General features: G+C 42.0%; 1 protein-coding gene across 2 annotated transcripts in view; it reads right to left on the bottom strand.

Annotated features, from left to right (window-relative positions):
* Positions 1–696: 696 nt before the first annotated feature.
* The window catches only part of CLIC5 (chloride intracellular channel 5), an 80917-nt gene continuing 62930 nt past the window's right edge, over positions 697–18683 (bottom strand). For both annotated transcript variants that reach the window (XM_069850816.1, XM_069850817.1), the window contains exons 5-6: positions 12824–13005; positions 697–10625 (exon numbers count right to left, since the gene is read on the bottom strand). In XM_069850816.1, coding sequence (XP_069706917.1) covers positions 10458–10625; positions 12824–13005 — 350 coding nt within the window. In that variant the 3' untranslated portion in view covers positions 697–10457. The remainder of the gene's footprint in view (positions 10626–12823; positions 13006–18683) is intronic.

Raw genomic sequence — 18683 nt, 5'->3', positions numbered from 1 at the left:
AGAAGCAAGATATGAAATAAGGCAAATGGAAACCTGCTTCTCCATGGATCCTGTCCCAGCCCTGGTATTTAAGCACTTCTTGTCCTGGAAATTGCATCCAAACTTTCATGGTTATGAGCACTAATTGATTTGTTCTTCACAAAGTTATCATACCCATGTTTGAACCCCATATTCATTTTGACATGCACAGCATCCTCCGATAAAGAGCTCCAAAGTTTAATTATACACTGAGTAAAAAGGCACTTTTTTCTGTTTGCTTTCAACTTGCTGCTTAATTATTTATTTAGGAACCTGTGATATGAGCAGTACTAAAGAATCATCCCCCATTTCACCCCATCCATTGTTTTACAGACCTGTATGGTGACCCCACCGGTTCATACATCCTGCGTGCTGAGTTTGGACACTGCCTTGGACAGTGCTCTCTGGTCCAAGCCAAGCAGCTACAGGAACTACATGGCACCAGCCCCTGGGGAACAGTGCAGGAGTCAGACTCTGGCTATTTTCCCTCTTCTTTCAGCACAGTTGTCCCTGTTATCTTTCCTTTCATTTGTATTAAATTGATTTTTAGATCCAGTGATGAGTATAGTTGGGTTCAAGCTATAAGCATATAGTTTGATTCTTGCAGCCATGAGAATATTGCTGTCTAAAAAAGAAGCAACCTATTAAAAATTAAACAAAAGATCAAGAATAACCGAATGAGAAAATAAACCACTTTTATTCAAATTATCAGGTGTTAATCACTCTTGGAATACAAGATTATAAACAGCTCCAGTTCAGGAAGGAAGATTTCTTCATTTAACACATACTCCTTTGGAGGATGCAAAAGAAATGTTTGTTCATTTACCGAAAACCTTAAAATGAAACAATAAGCAGATACTTTTATGTTTTTCAAAATTAAATTTAACTGTTTCTTCAATAATAAAATATACTACCTATCATACAAAAAAGACATTAATTTTATTCACAGTTGACAGAGTACAGCCACATAATCATAATATTAGAGGTAAACTGCAATGATATTTTAATTATATTTTTCTATTATTATATTACAAGGGTTAGAGCAGCACATGGAGGCTCTAGTCGTGCTCCTATTGCATTAGGAGCTGCACATACAGAAAAGAAATATATCTTTCCTACCCAAAAGGCTACAGTCTAATCTAAAATTACCCACGTGCCTCAACTGGAAATCACAAGCACGTGAAGGGTTTTATCCTGTCTTTCTTACCCTATGGAGACTCTGAGATGCACAATTACTTTTCACTGCCAACCACTGTAAAATAGTTGTTTACAAATAAATTACTTTTCTTTGAAGCTTACCAGGTCCAAGCCTAAACTTCATTCCTGCTTTCCTGAGCCACTGATTTCACATTTCCCCCCCCACCCCCTGCTGATCAGGCGGTGACGATGCCAACAGCCTTTAGGTATTTCCGAGATTAATGACATTTTGGTGGAGAAAATCCAGGCCTGCACCTGGGTCTGGGCCAGGACCTCAAAATGTGAGTGTCCTTTCAAATGAGATATATTTTTGCCTACATAATGTCCTGAAGAGGTACCATGCCTGATCACATCATTGTTCATATCACACATTTTCCTTTGTAATGTCACTGCAATTTTTAAGCCACTGCGGGTCTCTTTAGGGCCGTTCAGGTCTCCATACATGTTGCTTTCACATTGAAGATGGAAAACGTCTCCATAGACTTGGCAATCCCAGAGTGGTTCCTGCTATCCTCTCTCAGTGGAAGGACATGGTGAGCTTCCCTTCCTCTCTTAGACCACCCCTCTAAGTAATCAGGATCATGCCCTAAATCACAGAATCACAGAATCACAGAATAACCAGGTTGGAAGAGACCCACCGGATCATCGAGTCCAACCATTCCTATCAAACGCTAAACCATATCCCTCAGCACCTCGTCCACCCGTGCCTTAAACACCTCCAGGGAAGGTGACTCAACCACCTCCCTGGGCAGCCTCTGCCAGGGACCAATGACCCTTTCTGTAAAGAATTTTTTCCTAACGTATAGCCTAAACCTCCCCTGGTGGAGCTTGAGGCCATTCCCTCTTGTCCTCTCCCCTGTCACTTGGGAGAAGAGGCCAGCACCCTCCTCTCTACAACGTCCTTTCAGGTAGTTGTAGAGAGCAATGAGGTCACCCCTCAGCCTCCTCTTCTCCAGGAATGAGTCAGGATTTGAAAATGAGTGGGTTTGGAAGAAAATAGCATTTACATTCACACCCAAATCTCACTATCCAACTTGGTTTTGACCTTCAGGCTTTAGAACTGAAACCAGTCACGCTGCAAAAATAAATCAATTGATCACCAGATCATAACTTTTCTAGGCAAAAGAGGAGAGAGTGTCATCAGAACTACCAGGATTCGTGGGGATGAGGACCTGGAGCAAGCTGCCCAGGGAGGGGGTTGGGTCACCTTCCCTGGAGGTGTTTAAGGCACGGGTGGACGAGGTGCTGAGGGACATGGGTTAGTGCTTGATAGGAATGGTTGGACTCGATGATCCAGTGGGTCTCATCCAACCTAGTTATTCTATGATTCTATGACCTGTTCTCCAGAAACCAAAGCTATTGGGAATCAATTCACAGCCTTGGAAAACACAGTTGCATGCATGCATAAGCAGTCAGTTCTGCACTGGGAAAGAGGATTGAAATGGGGTTTGGTTTTTTTCACCCCAGTTTCTTATGCTTAATAATGCCTAATAAACTAAACGACACAGTATATTCCTGGTTTATTTGAAAGCCAAGGCTTAGACACAAAACGGCATTGGAAATGAAAAGCAAGGCAGCTCAGCACACTTAAGGGCACATTTTTTTAAGCCGTTTAGCAGGAGTTTATTGCTTCAGCGCAGGAGCCTTTGAGCATTCAAGCACGACAGGGTGTGCATTGTTGTGCCAGGACTGCCCGCCCTGGGTGTGCGGCGAGGGGCCAAAGGCTGGGCTGAAACGCACCAGCACGAGAAATGCGATTTAGGCAGAACAAAGCACGCTCCTGTTGTGCCTCCCCGTGATTATAGAATAGATCTGTGTCATTATAAATAGAAAATGACTGGTGACAAAGATGCGGCTTTGACTCACTTTGGAGGACACGCTCTCACCCCGCGGTTCCTGATGTCAGAGCGATTTAGCGGCAAATGCGTCGGGTTCAGGGTTGGCCAGTCCACGTCTCATGATGGCTTAATCTCATTTTATAACAGCAGGGGACTCACTGTGGTCCTTCACAGCAAAGCTATCTGTTCGCCCAAGGATGGTCCTGGATGCCTTCCGAAATGCACTGTGCAAGACTCAGACTGCTAAACAGCAAGTTACTCCATGCTCTGCAGGGACTGCCAGACTATCTGGATCTGTGAAGTTGAGATCCTGCTTCCACATAACTAAATGGTGCGTCTCTTGTTTATTCCAAGAGGAAAAAAATCAAAGACTCCATAATAATGGTGCTGTTTCCAGGGTGTGAGTTTTCCTCTTTATGCCACCTATGTCCCAACACACTTTACAGCATTATTGAATTAAATAATACAGCTGAACAAAGTGGATAAAGTGGATATGTGTAGTTTCCATACTGTACAATCAATAAAAAAAAACCCAAAAGAACAGAGACTGTAACTGAATCCTAAATCCCTATTGCAATTTCTGGAGTATTCTATTCATTTAGCCCTAAGCATGCTCCTTAAAAAAACTGTAATCATCTTGCTTAAATTATTTAATAAGAATCACACTTCTTTATGTATTTTATACCACAGTTTATTCCCAAAGCTGGGGACAACCACTCATTTCCTGGAAGCTCTTAAAAACTTCCTTAATGAAAAAACAGAGAAATTTGCTGTTTGCAAATTCTATTTACTTAGCGCTTGCTTCCAAACTAAAGTAGTTAATTTAATGAAGAGGGGGAGAGGGGAGGGAAGTGAAAAAGAAAAAGATTAATGTGGTGCTCATAGCCATTTCCCAAATTCTTCAGAGTTTATAGACCTAGGGAGACAGGGAAAGAGCGACTTCTCAGCAGTGCAGCAGAATAGGCTGAAATGACCCTATGAAACCCAAGCGATTCTGGGAATTAAAGGATGTTCACTCCTGTTACAGTTTTGAACTGCAAAGCACTTTTAGGGCTCCCAGTAGTACCCATTAGCAATACCCAAGCTTTTCTGTTTTAATTTAATTTAATTTAATTTCTACCAACAAATTCCACCCTGTGGTGAGAATTGACAATATCGTGTTGAGAACCATTAAGGCATATTTGGATTGGTTTTACTCCATGTATATCCATATAAAAAAAAAAAAAATCCTCCACCCTTGTTAGTTTTCTTTAGACAAAGCCACTTCATAATAAGAGCAAGGCAGACACAATGGAGACATCGTTTAATCTGTGGGATATGACCACGGGGAGTGAGGTTGGAGATACAGCAGAACGTGCCTTGGCGTTGATCTGCCAGGGTTCTCTGGTCCCGGCTCCGCTCTAAACCTCCCCGTGACAAAGCAGAACAGAGCCCCAGTTACCACTGGGACAGAGCTGGGTCCCCTGTCCTGCTTCACTAGGAAGACTCCAAATATCCCTGCTTTCTTTTCTCCTTGAGTGTTTTCTGTTCTCTAAGGACATCTTCACGCTTGAAACCTCTTTGTGCTTCTGCAGCCTTGGGCTCTACTGGGAATTCCTACTGGGAATTCCCCACTGGGAATTCTGCCACTGGCTTTCAAAGGATGGAGAATAATAATGCTCTTCATTAGTATAGGCTTTTCTGTCATGACTTTTAGGCCCTTATCCAGGCAAGCAGGCGAGCACATGTTTAACATTAAACACATGAGTAGTCTCTATTCACATGCTGCAAGCTCGAAATGCTCATTAGCGCTGGATCCTGGCCCCAGCTGAGCTGCCAGCACACTTCAGCCAGAGAGCCGGGCTGGAGAAAAGGTGGCACTGAAACCTTCTGTCATGGTTGCACCATCACTAGCTGAGCAGCTTTGGCGTTTCCCACCCTGATGGGTTGTCCTCTTGGCAACAGGGGCAGGACCTGCTGAGCTGCAGCGGCGTCATCGTTCAGAGCTGGTTAGTGGATGGGCACAGCTCAAAATACACCCCATTCAAACGCATCCCCTGGAGTGTTTTCAGCTCTAGCATCTTTCCAATAAATGGTGAAAGGGGAATGATTAGGGGCAACAGGGGAATAATATGATTGCTGTGGTCTCCGAGATGCTGCTGAGTTCTCCAGCGCTGCGTGGTGAGAGCCTGAGGAGTCACACGGGACTCCTTAGACCTTTATGTCTGATTAGGCTTTGAAAACCAGCCTCGGATGAGGTTTCTGTGCTGTCCTAGGGCTGGAGTGGAGCTTAAGGTGTGGGACAGAAAAATAAAACAGGTTAGTGCTTTCTGCTTCCCCTGCATGAGAGCTGCAAGGGAGGAGAAGGGAGCAGGACCCCTTTTTTCACTGCCTAGCACTGAGTTAGTAGGTTGTCATGGTTCAGTACCAACTCAAACCACCAGATCCCTCCTATCCAAGAAAACAGGAAACTTTGTGAGCCAGAGGGAACATCTCTTTGTATCCTGGGGAAATCCCTAGGCAAAGCCACCTTAACCGTGATTGTTGCTCAGGTCTGTGCTGCAAATCACAGTCCAGACTAAACAGTCTATCAGTGTTGGTTAAAGGATCCCAGATGAAAAAGACACATTTCTTTAAAATAAAAAACCTTTTACACTCTTTCCTCAAAAAAAATCATTACCTCCTTCAATTTCTCAGCACGTACAAGCCTCACAGACAGCTTTTCTGCCTTCTCTGGAATTATTAGGTCATTGCAGACATCTCAATTAACGAAGAGATGAAAGACTCAGCAGAAAGACAAAATCTTACTGGAAAAATTATTTCTTAATATCAAAAGCAGTTCAAGAATAATGAATATATCTAGCAGAATAATAAACAAAAGCAATTTTTCTGATGTTTAAAAGGATAAACATGAAGGAGGACACAAGACTTTAGTTATTTTTTTCTTTGAAACATTAATTCATTTCAAAAAGGGAATGTTTCCTTGTGCTTCTGGGCCATAAGTGGGATTTCCACTGCCTAAATTTTTGCAATACCTTAAACTGAGATAATTAGCCAAACTCAGTCAATGCAGAAAGGGAGCTCTCTTGCTTCTCCCCTTTGCAGCTAGCACAGTGGTGGGAGCAGTGCTGCTTTTGGACTTCATCCCACAAGATCAATAAAACACCCTTCCCTGTGTGCCCGTAGGAGTAACCTATAGCTCTGTAATCCACATTAGATCTGATAAATCGATATAATTATACGATCCTTTCTATTGGAAAAATCATAATGTTTGTTTAAATAAACTTGAGACTGATACTTCTTTAGTCCTACCTGTACAACAAGATGACCTCTTGACAATTCAGTCTAAGAGAAAATAAGAGTAACAAATAGGTGGGCTCCTCTAGCTCTGCCATACCACTGTTAATGGCAGAAAAATCAATATTAGTTCCAATATGAATGGAGTGTTGGATTGACAGAACAGGGAGCTTTGAAATAAATATCTAAGAAATGTTTGGATGAAATGGACATCTTTACAGACATTTGGTCTGCATTTCTGAAATGCAGATGATTAAATCCACATTGTTGGCTTCTTCCCCCTCTGCGCTATGTCTTTCTTTACATCTTGCAAACAATTTTCGAACAGAGTTATTGTAAATCTGCAATATCTGTCTTGTCACTTAGATTCTTTTCAGAAGCGCTGTCTTGCCAGCATAGATATACAATCCTGTGTGATTAATATTTATTACTTATAATACTAAATACAATGGGAGGTCGCCCAAAACACCCTGCTTAAAGAAGTCTGGAGCCCTTTAAAATGTCACTGGTGATGGATCCTGATTCTTGAGAACTGAGGTAAAAAAAATCTTAGCAGAAAACTTTTCTATGTAGGATTTCCAGTATTTCCTGCTTCTGGCTCCGGCTAAAGCCAAAAAAGTACAAAGGTGAGCGAAAGTTAGAGATCTGAAACCATGAGCTTGGATTTCAAACCCAAACAAAGGTCAGGGAATGCCTGAACCTGTCCATAACCTTGGATCAGTCTATAATAGAGCTATGAGTAAAATGCAAAGTTAGAATGCAGAGTGAGACTTGAAGTCAGACAGAACAGGCAAAATAGCTGAAAACTAATTTTCCTATTATTCTTTCTCATATACATCAATACATTTTAGTGAGATATTTTAGGAGTGCTAGAAAAGTTGAGATATTTACAGGAGAGCATTGTTAATTCAAAGGAAGGTAACTGGAGGATTTTCAGATTTTATAATGGAATCCTGAGAAGATTTTAATAAAAGCAATGCAAATCATCTTACAAAAAGTTTCTTGCTCTAACAGCTTATTTTCTTTTTTGTATAAGACCAACCAGTTTTAAATATAATTTCTGAAAAACAGATGCAATTTGAAGTCACTAAGATCAACTGTATTTTGTCCCTTTTCTAGGAAAACTAATGTAAGACCCATTACAACATTTCAGGACCCTGGGATTCAGGAAACTGATGAAGATTTACAGAGATGGAAGAAATCATGAACTGGTTCACTTACCCTGCCTGATATTTGGATAATCTTATTTAAGGAGCTAAATATAATGAGCACAGAGTGAGAATCTGTATCTGTGTATTCGTTCAAAGATTCACTGCAAGTGTGACTAAAAGCAGCATGTCCAGCAGGGCGAGGGAGGGGATTCTCCCCCTTTGTTCTGCTCTCATGAGTCCCCTGTCCGGTTCCAGGATCCCCAACATAAGAGGGAAATGGAACTGTTGGAACGGGTCCAGAGGAGGCCACGGAGATCAGAAGGCTGGAACACTTCTACTATGAGGACAGGCTGAGAGAGTTGGGGTTGTTCAGCCTGGAGAAGAGAAGGCTGCGGGGAGACCTTAGAGCAGCTTCGACTACCAGAAGGGACTCCAGGAAAGCTGGGGAGGGAATCTTGATCAGGCAGTGCAAGGACAGGACAAGAGGGAATGGCTTTAAATTGTACGGGGGGAAGATTTAGATTAGACATTAGGAAGGAATTCTTCACACTGAGGGTGGGGAGGCCCTGGCCCAGGTTGCCCAGGGAAGCTGTGGCTGCCCCATCCCTGGAGGGGTTCAAGGCCAGGTTGGATGGGGCTTGGAGCCCCTGATCCAGTGGGAGGTGTCCCTGCCCATGTGGGACTGGATGGGCTTTGAGGTCCCTTCCAACCTGAACCATTCTATGATTCTGTGGTTCCGTGATTCTATGATTAAGCAGAGCTATTAATTGAAGTACAAACCTGGAAAGAGGCAACTGAGAAAAATGTAGTTTCTGTTGATCAGCACACCTCTAGCCAAATCATACTGAAAACAAGAAAAATCCCAGTGACCAATAACCAGACAGGAGACTTGTGACTAGAAACGGATTAGTTGAACATTGCTAACAACACTTTTCTACACAGACAGAGACATCTTGACCAGCGTGGTGAGTGGAAACAAAACCAGAAAGACAGACAGAAAGGACTGAGTTAATTAAAATAAATAAATAAATAAATAAATGCCTTAATTTAAAAAGAAATCACAAATAACTCAAATCTCATGAAGAAATGTTTTTAACAAGCCACATGTGTTTGTGCAGACACTTCTAATCTCATTAGATTTCTCTGGCTGCTATTAGTGTTCTCTGAGCCAGCTGATTTCTCAGCAATATATTAGAGACTGCGAGCCTTTGTCCTCCAGTCTAGCTGATGTTAAAATAGCCCATCCTAGGGGAAGATTTGGGAGTTCATGGATTTGCTTCCAGGGTTTTGGAAAGTTCAGAACAAATTGCCCATTGCATGTGAAACAATAGTCAACCACAAACGATCTTCACAGTCAACGAGCCACATTCTGTTCCCAGCTGGTTTAGCGCGAAAAGTGGAATAATCCCACCAAAGCGATGGGTTGGCTTCAGATTGTCATCAGTGTCATATGGCAGAGGCTTTCAGCGCTGTCCCCAGCAGACAAACCTGCTGCAAGCTTCCCCTTGGTCACAGCTCACCAGGTTGGGGTTGCCCTCAGACCAGTGCAGCTCTGATCAGAAGGGGAGCCACGAGGAGTTTCTGCTCAGCTTTATTTTTACCTTTGAAAACAATGATAAATCCCCCCCAAACTGAAAATCAACAGTCACGTGCACTGTTGTAAGTATCAGGGCACATGTTTCACGCAAAAGGGCCGTCATTCTGAATTTGCTAAAGTAACGTGCAAATAATCACTAGCATAAAGCAGATTGTGTAAGGCAGGTGCTATAGGTACATATATAATCAAAATAATCAGTTTTAGAAAACAATCTTAATTGAGAATCACGTAACCTGGATTAGTAAACACTGGAGGAGTGGGACGAAGGCATCACATGTGGATTTCTGCTAGCATCCTTGCTGAATTTCTGGCTGGAATTGTGCCTGTCTCTGTTTCAGCCTGCCCTCTTCGAGGCTTTCAGAGAAAACTTCTCGTGGGCTGAGATGATGAGTGCTTGAAAGTGACCCATCTGGAGCCCAATGCAAAGAAAGCGCTTCCCCTGCCTGGAATTTGTGTGCAGTGACAGCTTTCTCCTGCCTATCCAAGGTTCCCAAGATAGCAATTATAAAGGAACTGGCAACTCTACAGTCAAGATGACAATATCCTATGTGGTTTGGTTAGCTGTGCCAGCTCTCACGCTAGTCGCTGGAGTCAATATGCTGCCCCATCACTGCTACGTCTGTGTCTCTACCACCCAGCAGATCCACTGGGCATTTTGGCACTAGCCCTGCTCTTCCAAGCGCTGCCTGCTCAATTGCTCATTCACTCTTTCGCTTGAAATATTCAAATCCAACAACATCATGCAAATTTTATGCAAAGTAGCATCTGCAAGTCTGACATATTCACTCAGGCTTTCCCCTCTTGCGCCAAGTTAAAAATAAACACCCAATCAGCTCTTGGGGCTGCTAAGACAGAATATGCATTCAGAGTTTTTTTACAATATAACTGCTCAGATCATTTCTCCTTTAGGGTCAAACTCCTTTTTTCCCCTCCGTCTCTCTCATGTTGCTCCTGGCTCAAGGAAAGGACAGGAGGAAAAAGCGTCCTTGAAATAACCTGCAGAAAAAACAGTTCTATGTGTCCCTAACGTTCTTACTTGAAATTTCAGCCGATTTCCTATTTTTAAAACTCAAAAAAATGCAGGCGGTGATGTACCCCTGACATAAAACAAGAAACTAGCAAAGCAGACTCATTTCCAATACTGATTGCGAATAATACTAGCTGATCCAGATCTTAGATTCAGATTTCAAAGGGTCTCCACCCCAAAAGCAAGAGCTGCCTTCTGTTTTCTCCAGGGAATAGTAGATTTGTCCCTGACCAATAGACTTGAACAGGTGAAGTCATAGGGATGCCAACCAAATAACATAATGATAAAGTATATCTTAAGGCAACAAGGAGAAGAGTCTGTTAAAGGGGATGCTGAGCTGCTGCTGAGTTCAGTTAGGACTTGCTGAGACGCTTGGCCACGTCTGCATAGGCTTGCTCGATTTCTTTGTCTGCCGCGCAGGTGTTGGTGAACTCGTCCCTGGCGTACGCGTTCTTCAGATACCGCCACAGCCCCGTCATCTCTGTGGGGAACTCAAAGTTGCGGTATTTCTTTGTGACAATCTAAACCAAAGATAAAAGAAGGGGAAAAATTGCGTCTTGCTGGTGATGTATCTCCAGATCCCTTTTCAGAGAGCTCCGTACTCTTTCTTGTCGTGTAATTAATAGCGAAGGAAAGAAATGCTTGGAGACTCAGTGGCTTATAATAGAAAAGCCTGAAAAATGACTGTTGGTTTTCCCATATCCAGCAAGGATGTTATTTGGCCTAAGGACACTCTAAACCAACAGCCTGGCTACTGTCACCAAATTATGACTTTTATGGTTACTGTATTTCATTAATTTTACCATATTGGGTTTTGGTGGTTTTTACCAGTCTTCTGTCCATTACTTAAAGCTGAGACACTGTGTAAGAAAGAAGTGATTAGCTGAATCATAAAAAGCAAGATAGATTTAAGGGAAAGGCATTAGTTATAGTTATGCATATCACATTTTCATATTAACTATTACATTTATACCTAACAATATATTATATTTTATATGTACTGCATTTATTGTATAATATATGTAATATATTTTGCCTGGCCAATGGTGCCAGAGGATGTAACTGTCTACAGCTGTTGGAAGGCTGTGTCCGTGTTCATGCAAAGGAAAAATTCAGGGTGGTATGGGCACCCTGACTGAGAAACCAAGACGATTTAGCAGACATTAGAAACAGGAGTATTAGGATAAACTGGGGTAAAAATGGTTATTTCAAGACTTGTTAGACTAGGAAATTGTCTATCAAGGGAAATTTTCGGTTTCTGAAAACACTCAGGCTCTTATTCAGGAAAACAGTTAAGTGCATACTTAATTTTAAGCACCTGTATAGCCCCATTGAAGTCAATGGGACTAATCTGTGCTCCAAGCTAGTTGGTTGGTTAAGTATCTTGCTGGATTGGGATATTTCAGTTTTCCTGTAAGAATATAGCCTATATAATAATCCTGTGGTGACAGAATGAACTAGCTGATAGGAAGGGATGGATTAGCTGATTTAATGAGTGCTTCCAATCTCTAATTTTTCTGACAGTATAAAATTGTTCCTGGGCATAAATTACATACATATGTGCCACAGAGTTCCTCTTTATTTTTAAAGCACATGGTAGAGCTGTTTTCCATCTCAGATTTCTTAGGACAGCCAGGTTCTCAGAAGTGACTGTGATTTGGTTTCATTACCAGGATACACTTAGCTTTTGCAAGTCCAGATCCTGTTCTAAAGAGCATTTAATTAAGCCTTCTCACCTTCAGTGATGCTTCACAAACACACAATGAAGATAAAACCTATTGGGCAACTTAGGTCAAGATTTTCACAATTTCCAGTGTGCATTGTCCATCAATTGAAAAATTATTTACTCTTTTCTTCCACCTGAAAAATGCTTTTCAGGAAATATCCTATGGCTATGCTTGTCTGAGAAAGATTTTAATTTTCTTTTGGCATCTTTTATTTCATCCCAAGGAGAGAGGAACCAGTGAGGGGCAACACATTCATTTTGCATGGCCTGACTCTTAACATCACCAATGAAGTCAAAGGAAGAGCTAAACTTTGTGTGTGTGCAGTCAGCTCCCAGGCTCAGTTTGTGTTTTGGCTCATAGAGCCAAATTATATGCATGACTTGGCTTTAATTCCTAGCTTTCTTACTTGCCAATGTCTGCCAGGTACTTGCTTTATTCTAAAGAAACACGTAATCCGATAAATTAAATATATGCAACATTTAGAATCAAGATTATGTACGTTGTGTGAACTATACCAGCGACTGTTGTAGATCTTAAACCCTGGACCTCGGTGGTGACTTTGATTTCTTAACTACTCTGTGTGAAATCCCAGATGGAACAAATATTCCCCCAAAAGACAGGCTGCACCTCCTAATTTACAAATGAGTGGGAACTGATTAAAGTTTTGACATCTCTCTTAAGAATAATGGGAACTAATTAATGAGAAATATGCTGTTACTTGCAGCAGGGTGAAAATGAAGAGGCAGGATAGCTAGATGTTAATATTGTCTTTGCCACTAACTAGTGATGGGACAATTTTCCCATGTCCAAAATACAGTGTTGCTTAAATTAACCTACAGGAAATACTAAGGAGTGAAAGTGTGTTTCAAACTGCTCTTCTAGGACTTCACATATTCCAGCTTAAAAGCATGTTGGCTTTACCACTCAGCTGTCAGAGCAAGGCACTTCACTGTCAGATCAGGCTTCTTTGACCACTGTATGACATTTCTTACCTTGACAACGTGGAGTTTGGGCAGAAGGTTGCAGTCAGCAAGAGTCAGGTCATCTCCATCCAGAAACTTGCGTTTAGACACTTTCTCTTCTTCAGTGCTGTCTGCATCAATCTCCTCTGGCAAAGGGGTCCTCAGATAGTCATCCAGTTTCTTCAGTGCTTTCACCAAGCCTCTTTCCAGAGCTTTGCCAAAAAGCAATGAATAAGCAATTAGGGCAGAGTAAAAATTATCTAGAAACACTCATTGGCAATTGGTGATACCTAGAAAAACAGCCAAGAACTATTTCTATTTTCTTGTTTGCTGTTAACTTGTGCTCCAGTGCCTAAACAAGCTGATGTCTACGTAGCCCAGCAAGGTCTGCCTGAGGGTAAATCTCACCTGGAATTGAAAAAATGGACATAGGAAACTGTCGTGCTGTGTCTTCTATGGACTGACAAAAAAGACCAGTGAAAGAGATCGTGGAAAGGAAAACCAACCTTTTGTTATGACAGTCCAATAAAATGTATTCACCTTACGATATTTTTTCACCTACGTTATTTTTCTATGCAGACAGGTAGGAATGAAAGGAAGGGGAATTTTCTAACACTACTAAAATGATGTTACACTTCGGGACGTGGCTTAGAGGTGCACTTGGCAGTGTCAGGCTTATGGTTGGACTCAATGATCTTAAAGGTCTTTTCCAACCCAAACGATTTCATGATTCTATGATTCTAATGCCCCTTAGACAAAAAATACAGTAATACAGCAGAGTGCAAATTTTTTATTTAAAAATACTGATGCAGGAACAGAATTTGTGTTCTTATCCTTTACTGGCAAGATAAGAGAAAAACTTGATTGTAATAGTGCACTTACAGAAAGCTGAACGACTGCATGCAGGGTTGCATTTTATTTAAAGTGCAAACACTCTGGGGCAAGAAGGGTCTTTCGCATCTCTTTACGAAGGGCGACAAGCATGATGGGGTCTTGGCCCCTGACATGTGCCCCAAAGTGCTAAAGCAGTATAAATAAGAAACAGCAAGAATTTACAATGTGAAAAAATAACAACATGACTCACGGGCTTAGGGCCAGAATTTCAGCTGGTGAAAATTACCTGCGGTGATTTATACCTGCTGCAGATCTGGCCCCGAGTCAGTATTTAAGGCCTAATCCTGTAAAATCTTATATCTCTGAGTAACTTACTGCCATTTAACTTAGGGGAGACTACTCAATGCATCAAGTTACCCAGGCGGTGTAGCACTACAAGGCTTATGGAGATAAATATATTTACAGAGCACCACGCAAGCTTCAAAAGGCTGCAGCGGTCCCTCTGTCCGGAGCAGCCTGCTGGCACAGGTAGCTCTGCTGGCGCTGCTGTCAGCCCCCCCTGTGGTTTTGGCACCAAGAGAAAGGCGGCGTGTACGGGGCCATGGAGAGAGCAGGAGCCGAACACCACAGAACACGATTTCTTTGCCACCCTAACATCCATTAAACCCTGCGCCAGTGGTGGAAGTGAGATTAAGCTGCCTGATGTCTTGCTCCCACTGAAGCCTCTTGGCCAAGGACCAGGGAAGCATACCAGCTCTTTTGTGGCTGACTCTTAGACACAGTGGCAAATCCTGGCTTAATTGATTGACTGGAGAAATGACTGCGATCCAACTGAAAACACCCCAACAAACGTAGCGGGGAGGGAAAGAATTTTATTTCTGAAAGCAGAGCATCTAAAGCGACTGAAGTATTGCCATCCATAAAACAAAAGTGTTGCCATCCCTTATTTAATCAATTCAAATTGAATTTTGTCACTGACTTTCGGCTGTCAGATCCTGGCAGTGGTGTCTTTAATCGCCTGCAGCTGCGCTCCACCGCACAGCTTCCACTAAGAGTAATAACTGCACAGCGTGTAATAGACCCTCATGTGGCAACGCTCAGAAGATTTAGCCATCTCCTTTTGGTTTGAACCATAACACCTGTTGAATACATAGTTCTTCTCTTGGTCAGTCTCAGACTACGTCCTCTCAAAACGAGAGGTCAGTCTCAGACTATGTCCTCTCAAAACACATTGAATAAATGTGTTTCAATTCAATTTTGCTCTGTTTTTAGAGAAATGGCTTAACGCTGAGCATTTTCTAATATCTCCTTCACCCAGTAGGTCCTCTGAGACATCTGTGTGATACTTCCAGTATCAGTTCTACATTAGATGCTTTGTGCTGGCCCACGGAGTCAGTTAAGTGTGTCTAAGAAGACAGGAACATCAGGTGAGATGTGTTTATGTAACTTTTCTGGAACTTATTAGAGTTGGTCTTTTATTTTTCTCTTATTGATATAGCAAAGTGCGTCATGGCTCTCTCAAAAACAATGCCTGGAGTGAAGCCTGTTTGTGACACTGGGAAAAACATCTATCTGAATTCATACTTGGCACTTGCCTATGACAGCCTTCAGCCAGAAATAAGCATATGTGCAGGGTTCAACGCATCTGTGACCTAATTCACAGGCTCTGCTGGAACCCACAGGATCCTGAGACCTTCCAGTACCTGAAGAGGGCTTCAAGGAAGCTGGGGAGGGACTTTTTACAAAGGCACGGAGTGATAGGACTAGAGGCCATGGGTATAAACTGGAGAAGGGGAGATTTAGACTAGACATAAGGAGGAATGTCTTCATGCTGAGGGTGGGGAGGCCCTGGCCCAGGTTGCCCAGGGAAGCTGTGGCTGCCCCATCCCTGGAGGGGTTCAAGGCCAGGTTGGATGGGGCTTGGAGCCCCTGATCCAGTGGGAGGTGTCCCTGCCCATGGCAGGGGTGGAACTGGATGGGCTTTGAGGTCCAAAACCATTCTATGATTCTGTGATCTTCCAGTGAAATCATGACACGGTCAGGACCATCTATAGTGAAGAACTGGACCACTACTTGTGACTCCAGTGACCCTGCTTAATTAATCAAACTTCTTCTAATCCTAGTAAATCTCTCAGAACAGCCCTGAAAATAGAAGAGTGGTGACCAAGGGAGAACTGCCATTCTTCCAACTGAACAGTGACAGAGTTTCGAAGAGCTAAGAGAATTAAAATCCCACAACTGCCATTTCAAAGATCAGGTTTTTTTAAGCCTGTTGATGGTTTTCAAGGTATCTTTTTAAATCCATATGCAAATGTCCATGCTGCAAATCCTAATTTCTAGGTGCCCTATAACATTCAGATTTATCTATGTGATAGGAAGTCTTAGGTTCCTGAGAAGGTGCTCAGAGAAGGTAGGAGGATGTGTAAAAAAATCTCAAAAATACTGAAGCCAGAAGCTTCTAAGACCCACTGCTCAGAGTCAGACAAGTGTCAAATCCTAGAACCTATCTTAATTTTGAATTCACCAGTGATCCCCCAGAAGAGAGAGAGATGAAAACTAGGTTGCTTTCACCTTTCTTACAAAAACTGTCGAGAGAAATGCAGTGATTTTATAAGTGGTATAGGGAAAGCATTTTCCTGCAAAGTGGAAGACCAGGTTTCAAATGCCTTTTCAATGTGATGTCAGCCCAGATCTGCCACATGAGCCCCCACAAGTGGAGTATCAGTGCTCCTTTTGAAATGCATCACTTTCCAGAAATCACTGATCATTCAGAGGTTGATGACCGAAAGCTGATGCCACAGGTAAAAGACAGGAAAATTAACTCTCTATTTTCCTCTCTGATCAGTATATAAGCAGAGACCAAGAAATAACCCCCTCAGAATATCCTACAGCTTTTGAAGGTTTCGGGACGCTTGCTCGGGAAAGAATTGTCATATTTCGTATGACTAAGCAAACCCAAGAAAAGAAAGAAAGATCTCATTCTAAACCTCCCATACTATGGCTATTTTGGGAAAATCTGGATGACTCTGTATGTTGTCTCCATTGAGAGCATAGGGGACACTAGACATTCATCAGGGCAGTCACAGCACTAGGCTGAATATAGACATTGAAAATGACCTGACTAACTAAAAAATGACTAATTCCCCATTTGTGGACACATTATCCACACTGAATTTCGCAAGTGGCTAAACAGCAAATTCCCTTAGCAACTTATCTTCTTGGTAACATCATTAAATAACTGTTTGCTGATAACAGCCAAGGTTCCACTGCAAATCTGCCAGTAGGGTTAATCTTCCCTGAACTGAGTAAATAAAATGAATAGGTTTGGATTGAACACGCTGAACTTCCTCTGTTGCAAGTGGACTCTTCTACACTTGTTCTAGATGACCCCAAAATCAGCTGTGTGGAGAACTTTTCCTGAAATGTCTAATCTCAGCCTTGTATTGTTTTGGTAATGTCAGGGCTGAGGTTTCAATATTACAAGACCAAGCCTGAGAATGTGACTCTGTGCTGCTTTTGAAATTTCTACCCCTGATTCCTTCCCCACCCTGCAGACTTTCAGAATGAACTTAGACATCCCAAATGGGACCAGCTCTGCAAGAGGAACCTTGTCATTAGGTTCCTCTTGCAAAATCTGCAATGTCTAAACTCCTGTAAACCATCTTTCTGATGAAATCACCAAGCACAAAGGCACCAGCACGATCCTGCCTCCACAGTGATACAATTAATATAAATTCAAAGTCCAAGAATTTCTACCTGTATATATACAAACTCTATGGTGGAACCATCTCTCTCATCCTTCACTACTCTGCTCAGGGCTATTTATGCAGTCAAAGACATCTTAGAGTAATCACAGTCCTGCCATGTCATCCTCACAATAGTAAACAACAATATTAAAAACCTTACGAGCTCCTTGTGATTTTCCTTCTCCCTTCAAAACTATGCTTTTATACAACTTTACTTCAGAATCCTGAGTTAGAAGCCAGAAAAATAGCACTTTCCAACCTCAAAGCAACCACAGAGCACTTAATGAATGCATTACCATCTGTCAAATGCACAGGGTGAGGTTCAATTTAGCTGATGATACCTAATTCACAATGACGCTCTGTTTTCAGCGAAAGGTTACTTGATGTTAAATATTGAGATTAACAAATCCTGACATGCACAGAACTACAAATAATGTAACAAAAGTTAATAATTGGCAAAATTGTGCTCTCAGTTACACTGACATAAAAGACGAGTGACTCCGCATTGTCAACAAGCTATTCCGTATTTACTCCAGTTCAACCAAGAACAGACTTTGGCTCTGTTACTCAACTCTTCAAGCAAAAACTTCCTTAAACTATTAGCCTTTGCAACTATTTCCAGGAGACAAAGAGAAATCTTTGTGTCTAGAAGTGTTTCTACCACAAGTGAAAAAAATATTGGATAATGAGATGCATGAAGCAATCCTTCAGGTCAAGGGGAGGGTGAGATGACACAGACTGACTCTTAGGTACTTAGGGTGAAGTCTGGGCCATATTGAAGCCGTAGACGTTTCGCTGTTGATTTCAGTGGAATTAGGATTTCTCCAGTGGATTTGAAAGCCAAAAGGGACTGTTACAATCAGTTCATCTAAATTCCTAAATAATAGTGGCCATAAAACTTCCAGTATCATCGGTTGTTTCCCTCTCCTTTTTCTGCGGGTCAAACAAGGCTGAAGCAAAATGGAAAGTAACTAGAAAGTAGTAAAAGAAAAATGGTTCAGAAAAAATAAGACTGATTCAGACTGCCCACACCCACAGCATTTGCAGAGTTCAGACAAGGACTCCTCTTCCTTCCTTGAACTCCAAATATTTCCTTCCTTTATTTAATGCTGGTACAAGAAGGAATAGCAAAGCAGACAAGGCACGTAAATGCCAATCTCTGTGGCCTAAAGGAGCCACTGGAAGGCAAATCAATACATCCTAAAATAGTTGCCTAGGAAAAGTTGAATTACCACCAGAGGAGCCTCTCTCTCTTTTGAGAATAGGCAGGCTGGCTACCTGAATTCCAAATAGCTGAAATTAGGTGAGAT

This window comes from Phaenicophaeus curvirostris, chromosome 2, assembly GCF_032191515.1.
Source record: "Phaenicophaeus curvirostris isolate KB17595 chromosome 2, BPBGC_Pcur_1.0, whole genome shotgun sequence".
Lineage (NCBI taxonomy): Eukaryota > Metazoa > Chordata > Aves > Cuculiformes > Cuculidae > Phaenicophaeus > Phaenicophaeus curvirostris.
The sequence above is the reverse complement of the archived record's forward strand: the minus strand, read 5'-3'. Positions and strand labels throughout refer to the sequence as shown.